This window comes from Panthera onca, chromosome D4 (assembly GCF_046562875.1).
Source record: "Panthera onca isolate mPanOnc1 chromosome D4, mPanOnc1 haplotype 2, whole genome shotgun sequence".
Taxonomy (NCBI): domain Eukaryota; kingdom Metazoa; phylum Chordata; class Mammalia; order Carnivora; family Felidae; genus Panthera; species Panthera onca.
In genome coordinates this window covers 85,750,230-85,763,462 of record NC_138351.1, presented here as the reverse complement: position 1 = coordinate 85,763,462, position 13,233 = coordinate 85,750,230, and the positions used below count along the sequence as shown (strand labels likewise).

The window sequence follows — 13,233 nt, the reverse complement described above, 5'->3', positions numbered from 1 at the left end:
GCTGCCATCTTCCCACATGCATGAGAAGGACTTCCAGTGTTTAGTGCCGGGACTGTCCCTGCCCCATTAGGAACTCTGTCCTTTACAACCAGCATATGTTATTCTCGTAATTAGGGGGAAAAAATTAAAGCAATGACTTCTGCCGCACTCCTGGATACATGAGGAAATGATTTTCCTAACAAAGACTTATCAATAAATAACAGGACGGCCGGTGGGAGAGTGTGCAAGCCACAGAACCACGTGACTGTCTACGTCCAGACATCACTGAGGGACACCCGAGGACCCAGGGATGGGACCACAGGCTGTGTGGTATGTGATGGGGAGAAAGACCGACTGTTCCCCTTTCCCACTTCTGAATGAGGATGTTTGAAAAAAATCGTTTTTCTTTCTTTCTAAACGATGAGCTTCTGTTACTGTTACAATAAAATTTATAAAAATAAATTAATAACCCCCCATTTTTTTTTTGCATTAGAAAGAGACAATGACATCTAGGCCAAAAATACAATGTCACCCCTGAAAATCAAAGTCTGACAGCTCCCCGTTTGGGGCGAGGGAAGACAGGTGACCTTAGATAAGCACAGAAACTCTCTGATCTCGGGAAAGGAGCTAATACTCGCAGAGACTGTCTGAGGATGGAAAAGGTTTATTTGCAGTGCCTCTAAGAGGCCTCACCCAGAGTAGCTCTGGGTAGATACGAAAGCTACTTCCCTTTTTTCTAAGCCACTCATTAAAACACTCTATTGGAAGAGCCTGAATGGATAGCTTTAAAGTTTCCTAATTTACGGGCCCAAGAATTAAGAACACCACACCGAAAGACATCTCCACACGTGGTAGACACCTACCTGCAGACACAGTGACATGTCAAACGTCACAGAGACTCAGGGAGAAAGTCATTTGGGAAACGAGGCCGTGTCTGGGAGAAGAGGTGATCATGGAGTGTCCTTCCAGCCATGCTTCCGTTTATCGGCCGGCTTTAAATCCAGCTGCACTAGCAAACTCTCACGTCCACACTACCCTGTGATTTGTGACTTACGGGAAAGGTAGGCAAATGATGGCTGGGGGAGAAATTTCCTGGTTCCCTTTTGAGAACACATTTTAATGGAGTTCACGGTACACCTGGGTACGTGACTAATAATACCGTTAATAAATGAAACACAGCGCTAGCTGCTGGTTTCTACCCAGTTCACTAAAACCACAGATTAATATGGCAATGAAAATAAACCACAACAACAACAGCAAAAAAAAAAGAGGAAATTTCAGCCAGGCACGTAAATGCCTTGTGCTCACTCAGCAAACGGACGCCACTACTAGACTTACATTTTCTTTGGAAAATGATCTCGTGAAACACAGGTATCTGGTAACCTTGGATTTAAATAAGCCATCTTTCCAGAGGTCGGCATCCACACCATCTGCTGTCTGTGCAACCTACACCAAAGAGACAGAGAAAAAGAGCACAGGTAAGGCAGGCTGGAAAAGGAGGCGTGTGTGAGCATCTTCTCCATACCTGTGCCAATTAACACTGGCCCGAACTCTCATGGCATCTCATTAGTTCATTTCACTAGGCACCAGGAAGAGATTTTCCAAAAGGGGAAAAGGGAGAATGTGAAAAATACAACTTCTAAAAATATTGTCCCCAGGGAAGCCATTGATTAAAGACACCCTGACAAAAATGGTTCTAATGAGAAAAGAGCAACTTTTGTTGCAACGGACCAAGAAGGGATTGGAGAAGTCAGCACATTAAGTTCCTCATTACCACTTACTCGGGGGACATACAGGGTGCAGAAAAAAGTCCAATGGGGTGTGAAATGCCACCTGAGAGGAGCACCGCCTGCTCCAGGGCCCTGGGGCCAGCCAGGATGCTTCGTCAAGGGGACCCTAGTGGGGGCTGGGGGGCGGGGTACCAGGGAAGCCCGCTCCTCTCTGTCTCCTCCGTACGCAGGCTCCACGAGTGGTACTCAAGGTCGGAAACTGTATCATGATGGAAAAATAAAAAAGATTCAGCTCCTTGTTTATGGCCTCACTAAGAAGCCATTTCCCCGTCCACAGCTACAGAGGTGTTCCTCTCAGAAGCGCTCAAGCATGAAGCCAGCCTTGATCTGAGTCCTAAAGGACTTGTGTACTGGGCCGGGGCGGGGGGCTTAGTGTGAAAGCCCCTGCTTTGGGACAACCTGCTGACGATGAGATTGGAGAGCAGGAGAGGAATGGCTGGATGAGGACAGCATTTCCCCCCCCCCCCCATTTCTTTCCAGACTGTTCTATTCACAGACCGCCGGGGCTTGCTCTGCTGTCTCACTCAGTAGCCCCAGAGGACAGCATCCCGAGGGGGCACATCCAGGAAGACTGAGGGGGCAGCACCCTGTTTCAGACTGAGCTCCAAGACGATCTGTTCTCTGCTGTCTCCCTGGTCATACTGTTGGGCCTTAGACTTCGGGGGGCAGTTCTCGATCTGACAAATCCCTGAAATCACCTCCATTCTTTGCACAAAAACTGCCTGGTCTCAGCCCCATCCCGTGGACTCTCCACACAGCACGCCAACGGCCTCTGGTGGTCACATGAGCAGGGCGGGGGCGTGGGGGGCATCCCCAGGGCCCCCCACAGCCACATTCTCGGAGGCTGCCTCAGAGAGGCCCAAAGGCCAACTGGCAAAAGAAAAATGCCTTTCCCCCCACCCCAAACCGAACAATCGTAAATTAGCAAGTGCAACACGAGAAAAAGACAGATCCTTATGCTACATGTGCAAATATGTTTGATCTGAAATGTGGGGGAGGAATGGTATGGGGATAATTTCAGGAACCGTTTGCTCCAAGTATGTCACCCCCACAGAAAGAGACGACCTGGCACAGCATCAGGCCTCATCAGCACTTTCCCCCACAATGGTCTTACATAAAGTTTCTTGGAAAACATGAGCTATAAGGCAGGGGCCCTAACTCTCCACCTCCGAGCATCTCTTTTGTTTGTTTTCTCCTGTGGATTCCATGAGAATGGAGTGGTTCTAACGAGAAAAGAGCAACCTTTGTTGCAACGGACCAAGAAAGGACTGGAGAAGTCAGCACATTAAGTTTTGAAAGATTTTTATTTCCCAAACTGTACTTTTCTGGTACTTCCTCAATTCTAGGATGTAGTCACTTGGGAATCACTCAGGGATGGAAAGAATAACCCTTTAGGAAAAAAGGAAATCAAATATCAAACTGTACGGATCTATTTTAAGACGCATCCCAATTTCAGAACCATGAAGATGTGAAAATAAAAGATGCTAGAGGAACAAAGAAATAAGGGAACTTACACAAACCGTGGTTTTTCGATAATAAATGCCTTATTTTCGATACATTAAAAAAATAGTCTGCAGAACACTGGAAGGTTGTGGAATCCCAGGCTGGGACCTCAGAAAACAGAGCTGTCTTTAACCTCCCACCAGAAAGGGAATGGAGTTCAGAAGGGCTCTCCTGGATATTTAGTAATTCCACTGGAGGGCGGGTATACCCTAAATCAAGGCTATTGTTTCCAGGACTTGAAAAGGATGGTTCCCCCTCTGCTCACCCCACTGCCTGAATTTTCCTTTTTCTGGGTGGGAAAGACACCTCACTATGATAATGAGGCCGGTGCAAGCGTGTAAAGAGAACAGGTGTGCAGCGGGATTGCCCCTTACCTGGGAGGCCCAGGCGGTACAGCCCTCCAACCTGCACTGGAAAGGCATTAAAAATGCACAACCAAAGGCCTGGCTTTGCCCTGAGGCCACAACTCATTTGCAATGAAGTAAAAATGTGTAATGCCCTCCAACCCCAACCAAGGGGAGGTGAGGAGGGTGGTGAGAGAGAGAGAGAGGGAGACAGAGAGAGTGCAAGCACATATGTGTGTGTATGCACGTGTGTGTGTGTGTGTGTGTGTGTGTGTGTGTGTGTGTGTGTCTGGGCAGAACACAGAGGTGCCCAGAGCCCGGACCCACACGGAGGGTGGACTAGAACAAGGAGCAAGAAGGTCCCGGGTCCCAGCTCATCAGAAGCACTGAGAAAGTGGCCCTGGGGTAACAAGGCCGGGCATTCCCAGCCTCGCCTTCCCTGTAATAATAAGATGTAGCCAGAAGCTTCTTTCTAATCCAGTCACATAAAGGTGTTTATGAACCTTAATGCTTGTGTCCCAAATTAGATGAGCTAACGAGCTACACAATAAGTTACGTGTGAGGTGGGAGGCTGCGCAGGCCCCCCTGCAGAAATTCACGTTTCAACTCTGACCGTGAGAACTCAGTGGCCAGCCTCTGAATCTTGGGATGGGAGAGACCATGGGGAGGTGGGCTGAGGGCTGCAGGAAGAGGTGCAGCACAGCCCGTGAAATTAAGAGGCAGACCTGAACCTGACACTGGATGGCTTAAGCAAACCCCCTCCTCCTGGGGACGCCGTGGTTAGAGATGACGTACATGCAAAGCGTCTGCCTCAGTGCTCAGCAGGGGGCACCCAGAGAGCCAGCACTAACACGTCTAAACCGAAAATGAGGACAGCTGGTCTGACATCGAACCACACCTTTAAAGTGACGTCGTGCTACGTCAAGATTCAAAAAGTCCTAAACTGCCACACTGGGGTTCAGCTGGTCCTCTGGGATTCCTTCCCCATCTCTGGGACTAGATTTGGTCTTCAAACACAAATTATGTACATGTGCACTTAATGTTTACCTGCCCCCTACTATCCTGCCCCTGGACTACAAGCTTCACAAGGAAAATGGAAATTGCCATCCATCCCCTGCACTGTGCACGGTGCCTGATACATACGGGCTCAATCAAAGCTTGTCGAAGGAGTGAACGAACCTGCCACTCAGTCAGGGTCAAAATGTGAAAAGCCACACACCTTGCTAGCTACCCAAGTAAGGTAATCAAAAAATTTTAAATGAAGTTTCCAGGATGTAATCCCTTGAGCTGAGTGTATCCCCTTCAAAATCCCCACTTTGTGAGGCCACATACCCATTTCAACAACGAGGTCCCTTATTGTTTTGCTTATCTTGTTTGTACCCTGCCCTGTTCCCCAAATCACTGGAGTTGCTGCTGCTGAGTGCATTGCTCAGAGTATTTATTACAGGGCTTCACACGTGCCACACACACACACACACACACACACACTCTCTCTCTCTCTCTCATACACGCTCTTTAATTACACACTCACATATACACATTCTTCTCTCCTATACACACTCACCCTTTCATGCCCTCCCTGTCTTTCCAGCATTTCCCTGGGTATAGGAGCTGCCTGTGGGGAGGAGTAGGTGGGCAGTGACAGACTGAACACATGGGGGTATTTCCCTTCTCTGCCGATGTTCTTCTCAAATGACAACCACGTGGAGAAGGCATGAACCCACTAAAATACAGAGCAGGAGAAGAGCACGATGCAAGAGAGATGTCAACAACCGTCTGTGCAAAGAGATGTGTAAAGTGAAAGGCTGGGATTTAGCAGAGTGGAGGGTCTAATGACTTGCACCCTGGGACACCGTCCCAGAGCCACCAGATACCACTGGGGATGAGGGTCAAACAGGAAGATTGGAACAAGGTCTATAAACACAGCAGTCACGCTCCCAGATCCCCATCCCCATTTCAGACGCATTTTCTGCATAAATGGAACCAGTAAGGCTCCAGAACATAAGGAGGATGTAGACTCCAGACTGAAAACCGTGCATACTGAATGGTGGGCCCCCCTCCCCTGCCACCACCATGCTTATCCTCCTTCCTGGTTCTGTTGTCTCAGCAGCTGTGTGTATCCTAAGCACTGGATACCAAAGGATTCGTTTCTGGAGATACTAAAGAGTGCCAGAGAATAGACCAGCACGCATAGACTCTCGGGGTCTCCTGCTACAAAAGCTACTTCCCTGCTACATCACCCTGTGCACCACCCACCAGCCCACAGGCCCCATCCCCACCCAGGCACTCCACCCCCACTAACTAGTGCCCCACTCTTAAACATTAGCAAAGGATCACCAGGTGCTGAAGGTAAGTCCCAAATATGATAGACAGGGTCCAAATTAGAAAAACAGGCATTTAGGGGCACCTGGGTGGCTCAGTAGGTTAAGCATCTGACTTTGCCTCAGGTCATGATCTTGGGTTTCATAACCCGCCTGCGTCGGGCTCTGTGCTGACAGCTTAGAGCTTGGAGCCTGCTTCAGATTGTGTGTCTCTCTCTGCCCTTCTCCCAATCGCTCTCTGTCTCTCTCTCTCAAAAATAAACATTAAAAAAAAAGAAACAAAATTGAATCCTTTCTTAAAAAAAAAAAAAAAGAAAAAAGAACAATGGGCATTTGAGGGTAGCAGAGACAGTATGAGGCAACAATTAAAATTAAGAAACAGGCAGCCAAACCTATAATTCATATCTTCAAAGGGATTAATAAATATATTGCAACCACCAAAGAATGGAATATTGTGAAAACCATTTTAAAGGATCAATTTAAGAATAATATAGAGAACCTAGAAATAAAAAAGTTATAGATAAAATTAAAAATTTAAAAAAAAATACTGGAAGAGAAAATTGAGGATCACTTCCAGAAAGCAGAATACCAAGATGAGATAAGCTATAGGAAAGTCAAACAAAGAAGGCTGAGGGATCAGGACAACATCTAAATGATGAAATCTCCAGAAAGAGAAACAAAAAAATGGAAGAGAAGGTGAGTGTCCATACTAAGGAGGACGTGAGTGTTCCAGCACAGTGAATGAAAAAGTCCCACCCCAAAGCAAAACAAGAGAGAATCCCACCAAATCTGGGAGAAATAAACCATCTTTAAAACTTCCAGAGAGAAGTACCATGTCACATAAAAAGGAATGGGAATCAGAACACATCAGACTTCTCGACAGCAACACCGAGTGCTAAATAAGACAAGGGAAAAAAATGTCTTTAAGATTCTGGGGAATTCTTGAATTCTCCACTCAAACCAATTAAATGTGAGGGCAGAATAAAGACATTTGCAGACATACAAGGATTTAAGAAGTTAATCTTCCAGCAGCCCTCTCTTAGGAACCTACTGGAGAATGCATCAGCAAAACTGGGGATGAAATCAATGAAGAGGAAACCATGAACCCCAGGAAACAGATCCTACATGGGACGGTGACGACAGGGGTGCCCAGGCCTAGATGTGAGGAAAAGGAGAGAAAGCCACGGTGGGACATCTGGAGGAAGAGTGGCTAGGACAGTTTCTGGAACTGTACTTAAACCCTGGGAAGAAATATGGATGGGTGTGTGACAGATGTACTGGAGCACTTAGAAAAAGAAAAACACAGGCATAAAGCTGTTTGAAAACATAATTTATTAATTTAAAAATTAAAAAAAAATTTTTAATCTGTATGTAAAAATCAATAGGCACTTAGTATGGAGGTTCCTTAAAAAGAAAACTACCCTATGATCCAGTAATCACACCCCCAAAATACAAAAATACTAATTCAAAAGGACACAGTCAGAGAAAGACAAATACCGTATGACTTCACTCATATGTGAAATTAAGAAACAAAACAAGCGAGCAAGGTGGAAAAAAAAGAGAGAGAGAGGCAAACCAAGAAACAAACTCTTAACTACAGAGAAGAAACTGATGGTTACCAGAGGGGAGGTTGGTAGGGGGGATGGGGGAATAGGTCACAGGGCTTAAGGAGTGCCGTGTCATGATGTATGTTAGTGCTGAATGTCATTATACACCTGAAACTACCAGAACACTGTATGTTAACTATACTGGAAATAAAATAACAAAACACAACACAGCAAAATAAAATAAAAATGATAGCTGGGAAAACATTAAAAAGAAAATTTAAAAATTAGAATATAAAAGAAATAGGCACCTAGATAGTTAAGCAAAATGAAAGAAACAAGTCAATAACTAATTCCAAGAAAATGAGAAGGATGCATGAGAAAGAAAAACTACCCATAGTACATTACCTGACTGAGCGGTACCCAGAGTCTGCCTTGTCATAATACGTAAACACTGACCACCAAATTACCAAAAATTGTGAGGCTGCCTGCTGGGGGAGATTTTAAGAGAACTGAATGTGTAGGATAGGTAAATTAAGAAATAAGTAGTTCATTCAAACTATCTAGAAACGTGGAGATAAAGTACCGGAAGTGAAGAAATCTAAGGGTTGAAAGTGCCTCTGGGGAGTAAAAAAGGAAGAGACAGGCTGGGGGCTGTTGCATGTTCTTCTGAGCCTTTCAGTACTCTTTGATTTTTTTTTTTTTTAACCTATGTATCCTTTTGTTGAAAGAAAAGTGAACTTTAACCTTAAAAGAATCAGAGAGCTGGGAAATGTATCATGGGAGACACTATGGGAATGGACGATTCCTTTTAGGGAAACCCCCACCATCAGGGATGTTCCTCCAGGTGCAACATGACCTCAATGCTAGTCACCTCCTCAGTGGGTTCCCAAGAGTGTGACAATGTCCAAAGCTGCGTGCACAGAGATTCTGGCCTCCTCTACTGCTCGAATCCGCCTAGAGGTACCCTGGGGGTCCCCTGTGAGTGATAGTCCCAGCCCTGCAGAACCAACCACAAGACCTTAGAGGAAGCTGCCTGACCAGGATCCGGACTCAGCCTCTGTCTCTCGGCCCAGGCCTCTGAATCCTTCTCTGGGCCAAGTTCAGAGGTCACACTCTGGACCACTGCGCAGCAGTTATGGAAAAAATGTGTACAGGGGAAGCCCGAACAGCCACTGTGCGGTGTGACTGGCTCCCCACAGCTGGCCTATGGGGCACGGGTGCTGTAACAGAACCGTGAAGTCAAATGTAAGAAATCCTCCTGGTTTCAGGACAGGCAGTGGGGCTGGAACCCTTGCAGGGGACTTCCTGTCTGCCTGGCACGGGTCTAAGCAAGTCACGTGCACTTCTCATTGAAGTCTCCCAACAACCCAATGACATACGTACTGTTTGCTCCACAGATGACACGTGAGAAAATGAGCCTCAGAGAAGTGAGGCAAACTTAGCAACGTCAACTCAGTAAACCAAGATGGGGGGACCTCCTGGGTCACCAGCCCAACTGTGCACTCCTGCATCTCCACCTCAACACTCAGGAAGCAGTCACCCTTCACTGCCCAGGGAAGGACAGTCAACCTGCTAGGTCAAAACCAGGACACCTATGGGCCCTGCCTTTGACAAGCCACATGGGGGCATACCTGGAATATACCAGAAGAACATCATCCAAACAGAAAGACCCACTCGGGGCCACTTCAGAGACCCACCAGTATGACCACAGTGAAAGGAGGCCGGGAACCTACTGCTTCAGCTCAGTACCAAATGCCGCAGAAAAGGTAACGCTTGTGAACACTTCTGGAAGCATGTAGGTTTGGAGGGTTTTGCTTTGGTGTTGAAGTATGGAAGAAAATGGTGATTTTAATTTTAATGCTGAAACGCCTTCCTTATCTTGTAAGACTTAAGTCTAAGCTATTGACTCTGTTAGTTTTATTTTTTTTTATTATTTATTTTTGTTTTAATTTAAATCCAAGTTAGTTAACATATAGTGATTTCAGGAATACAATTTAGTGATTCATCACTTATATGTAATACCCAGTGCTCATCCCAACAAGTCTCCTCCTTAATGCCCCTCACCCCTTTAGGTCTTCCCCGCCCCCCCCACCCAACACTCTGCCAGCAACCCTCAGTTTGTTCTCTGTATTTAAGAGTCTCTTACGGTTTGTCTCCCTCTCTGTTTTATATTATTTTTGCTTCCCTTCCCTCACGTCCATCTGTCTTGTATGTTAAATTTCACATATGAGTGAAGTCATATGATATTTGTCTTTCTCTGAATGACTTATTTTGCTTAGCATAGTACACTCTAGTTCCATCCACGCTGTTGTAAATGGCACTATTTCATTCTTTTCTGACCGTTGAGTAATATTCTATTGTATATATAAACCACATATTCTTTATCCCATCATCTGTCAATGGACATTTGGGCTCTTTCCATATTTTGGCTATTGTCGATAGTGCTGCTATAAACATGGGGGTGCATGTGTCCCTTCGAAACAGCACACCTGTATCTTTTGGATAAATACCTAGTAGTGCAATTGCTGGGTCGTAGGGTAGTTCTATTTTTAATTTTTAAGGAACCTCCATACTGTTTTCCAGAGTAGCCACACCAGTTTGCATTCCCACCAGCAGTGCAAAAAGGTTCCTCTTTCTCCACATCCTCGCCAACATCTGTTGTTGCCTGAGTTGTTTAGCCATTCTGACATGTGTGAGGTGGTATCTCATTGTGGTTTTGATTTGTATTTCCTTGATGCTGAGTGAGGCTGAACATTTTTCATGTGTCTGTTAGCCATCTGGAGGTCTTCTTTGGAAAAGTGCCTATTCATGTCTTTTGCCCATTTCTTCACTGGATTATTTGTTTTTTGGGTGTTGAGTTTGATAAGTTCTTTATAGATTTTGGGATACTAACCCTTTATCTGATATGTCATTTGCATATATCTTCTCTCATTCTGTCAGTTGCCTTTTAGTTTTGCTGATTGTTTCCTTCACTGTGCATAAGCTTTTTTATCTTAGTGAGGTCCCAATAGTTCATTTTTGCTTTTGTTTCCCTTGTCTCTGGAGACATGTCAAGTAAGAAGTTGCTGTGGCCAAGGTCAAAGAGGTTGTTGCCTGCTTTCTCCTCTAGAATTTTGACGGCTTCCTGTCTTATGTTTAGGTCTGTCATCTATTTTGAGTTTATTTTTGTGTATGGTGTAAGAAAGTGGTCCAGGTTCATTCGTCTGCATGTCGCTGTCCAGTTTTCCCAACACCATTTGCTGAAGAGACTGTCTTTTTTCCATTGGATATTCTTTCCTGCTTTTGTCAAAGATTAGTTGGCCATATGATTGTGGGTCAATTTTTGGGTTCTCTATTCTGTTCCATTGATCTATGTGTCTGTTCTTGTGCCAGTACCATACTGTCTTGATGATTATAGCTTTGTAATACAGCTTGAGGTCTGGAATTGTGATGCCTCCAGTTTTGGTTTTCTTTTTCAGCATTGCTTTAGCTATTCAGGGTCTTTTCTGGTTCCATATTTATTTTAGGATTGCTTGTTCTAGCTCTGTGAAGAAGGCTGGTGTTATTTTGATAGGTATTGCATTGAATATGTAGATTGCCTTGGGTAATATTGACATTTTAACAATATTTATTCTTCCAAGCCATGAGCATGGAATGTTTTTTCATTTTTTTGTGTGTCTTCTTCAATTTCTTTCATAAGCTTTCTATAGTTTTTAGTGTATAGATTTTTTACCTCTTTGGTTAGGTTTATTACTAGGTATTTTATGGGTTTTGGTGCAACTGTACATGGGATCAATTCCTTGATTTCTCTTTCTGCTGCTTCATTATTGGTGTATAGAAATGCAACTGATTTCTGTACATTGATTTCATATTCTGCAACTTGGCTGAATTCATGTATCAGTTCTAGCAGTTTTTTGGTGGAGTCTGGGTTTTCTACATAGAGTATCCTGTCGTCTGCGAAGGGTGAAAGTTTGACTTCCTCCTTGCCAATTTGGATGCCTTTTATTTCTTTGTGTCGTCTGATTGCTGAGGCTAACACTTCCGACACTATGTTGAATAAGTGGTGAGAGGGAGACATCCTTGTCATGTTCCTGACCTTAGGGGGAGAGCTCTCAGTTTTTTCCCATTGAGGATAATATTAGCGGTGGGTCTTTCATATATGGCCTTTATGATCCTTTTTATCCCTACTTTCTTGAGGGTTTTTCTCAAGAAAGAATGCTATATTTTGTCAAATGCTTTTTCAGTATCTCTTAAGAGGATCATGTGGTTCCACTGGTTTTAAAAGGGCATCTACACTCAGGCAAGGCCCCGTGTTTTCACTGCATTCCTCTGCTTGCGAGACACAGAGGTCCTGGAGCTCACCTGTGTAAGGGGGAGGGTAGGCGAATGCAACCAGAACTAGTACACAAGCACACAGAAACCAAGACAAGTCTGAGCAAGCCGAACTCAGTGAAAGACAGCGCTTTCGCTTCTCTGGAGGGCTGACACCCAGCTCAGGCCTCCCCGGGGTGGGGGGCACGCTGGACTTTTACCTGATGCCACACCTGTCCAGTCTGCTCCACTGCGTCCCCCACGTGTTGTGGGTAAAAACACCCCACTCACTAACATTCATGGTGTACATCCTGTGTGCCAGGAGCCTAAGTGCAGTATTTTATTCGCCCTAGATCATTAGAGTAAGCAATGCATTTATACAACAACACTACAAGTTACAATGAATGATAATGAGTTACTATCTATTTCATAGATGAGGAAACTGAAGAATGAAAGGGTCTTGGCTCAATCAATCATGGCATGCTTATGCCATAGAATATTTACTCGCTTCTTAAAAAGGAAGTGGTAGGGGTGGCTGGGTGGCTCAGTGGGTTGAGCGTCCGACTTCGGCTCAGGTCACGATCTCGCGGTCTGGTCCGTGAGTTCGAGCCCCACGTCGGGCTCTGTGCTGACAGCTAACAGCCTGGAGCCTGTTTCCGATTCTGTGTCTCCCTCTCTCTCTGCCCCTCCCCCGTTCATGCTCTGTCTCTCTCTGTCTCAAAAGTAAATAAACATTAGGAAAAAATTTTGAAAAAAAAAAAGGATGCGGTATATTTATAATTGTGTCCATGGTATATTAAGTGTGGGGAAAAATCTTCTTACCAAGAAGCTTAAGAGGGAACCTGTCTACACAGCTCTTAGAAAGCCGCAGGGACAAGACGAACACTCCAGTCGAGGAACAGGCTGTGGCCATGAGCCAGCGGTTCACAGAAGCAAGACGAATGGCCAACGAACACGAAAATATGTTCCACCTACGTACTTAGTAAATTCAAGTGCCAACAAGATGCCACTTTTCTTTACCAAAGACACGTTTCAAAGAGGGGATATGGCAACAGTCAAGGGAGGCTATGGGGGAAAGAGGCACCCCAACTGCTACTGGTGTGAGTATAAAGTAGTATAACTTTAAATTAGATTAATTCGGTGCTGCATATCAAATGCCTTAAAAATAGACATGCACATGGGTCACAGTGTGACCAAAGAATTCTACTCCTGGGTGGAGAGCCTCAGGAAGAGATCATATGTGAACACAAGAATACACACATCATTTGTTCATTCACATTGAACTTCTGAGCGCCTAGCTCTGATCACGGTGCAGATGATAGGCAGTTAACAAGCCGGACCTGGTCACTGACCCCCAGGGTCACAGTCTCGATGGGGGAAGGCACACAATAAACAGATATTTAAGATAATTTTAGGGAATGCTAAGTGCCTTTATAAAATAGGGGAACGGGGACAGTGA

At 45.0% G+C, this 13,233-nt stretch overlaps 1 protein-coding gene across 4 annotated transcripts in view; it reads right to left on the bottom strand.

Moving 5' to 3' along the window:
• Positions 1-13,233, bottom strand: part of MVB12B (multivesicular body subunit 12B) — a 206,181-nt gene that overhangs the window by 141,510 nt on the left and 51,438 nt on the right. For all 4 annotated transcript variants that reach the window (XM_078436492.2, XM_078436490.2, XM_078436491.2 and 1 more), the window contains exon 3: positions 1,318-1,425. In XM_078436492.2, the coding sequence (XP_078292618.1) occupies positions 1,318-1,425 (108 nt within the window). The remainder of the gene's footprint in view (positions 1-1,317; positions 1,426-13,233) is intronic.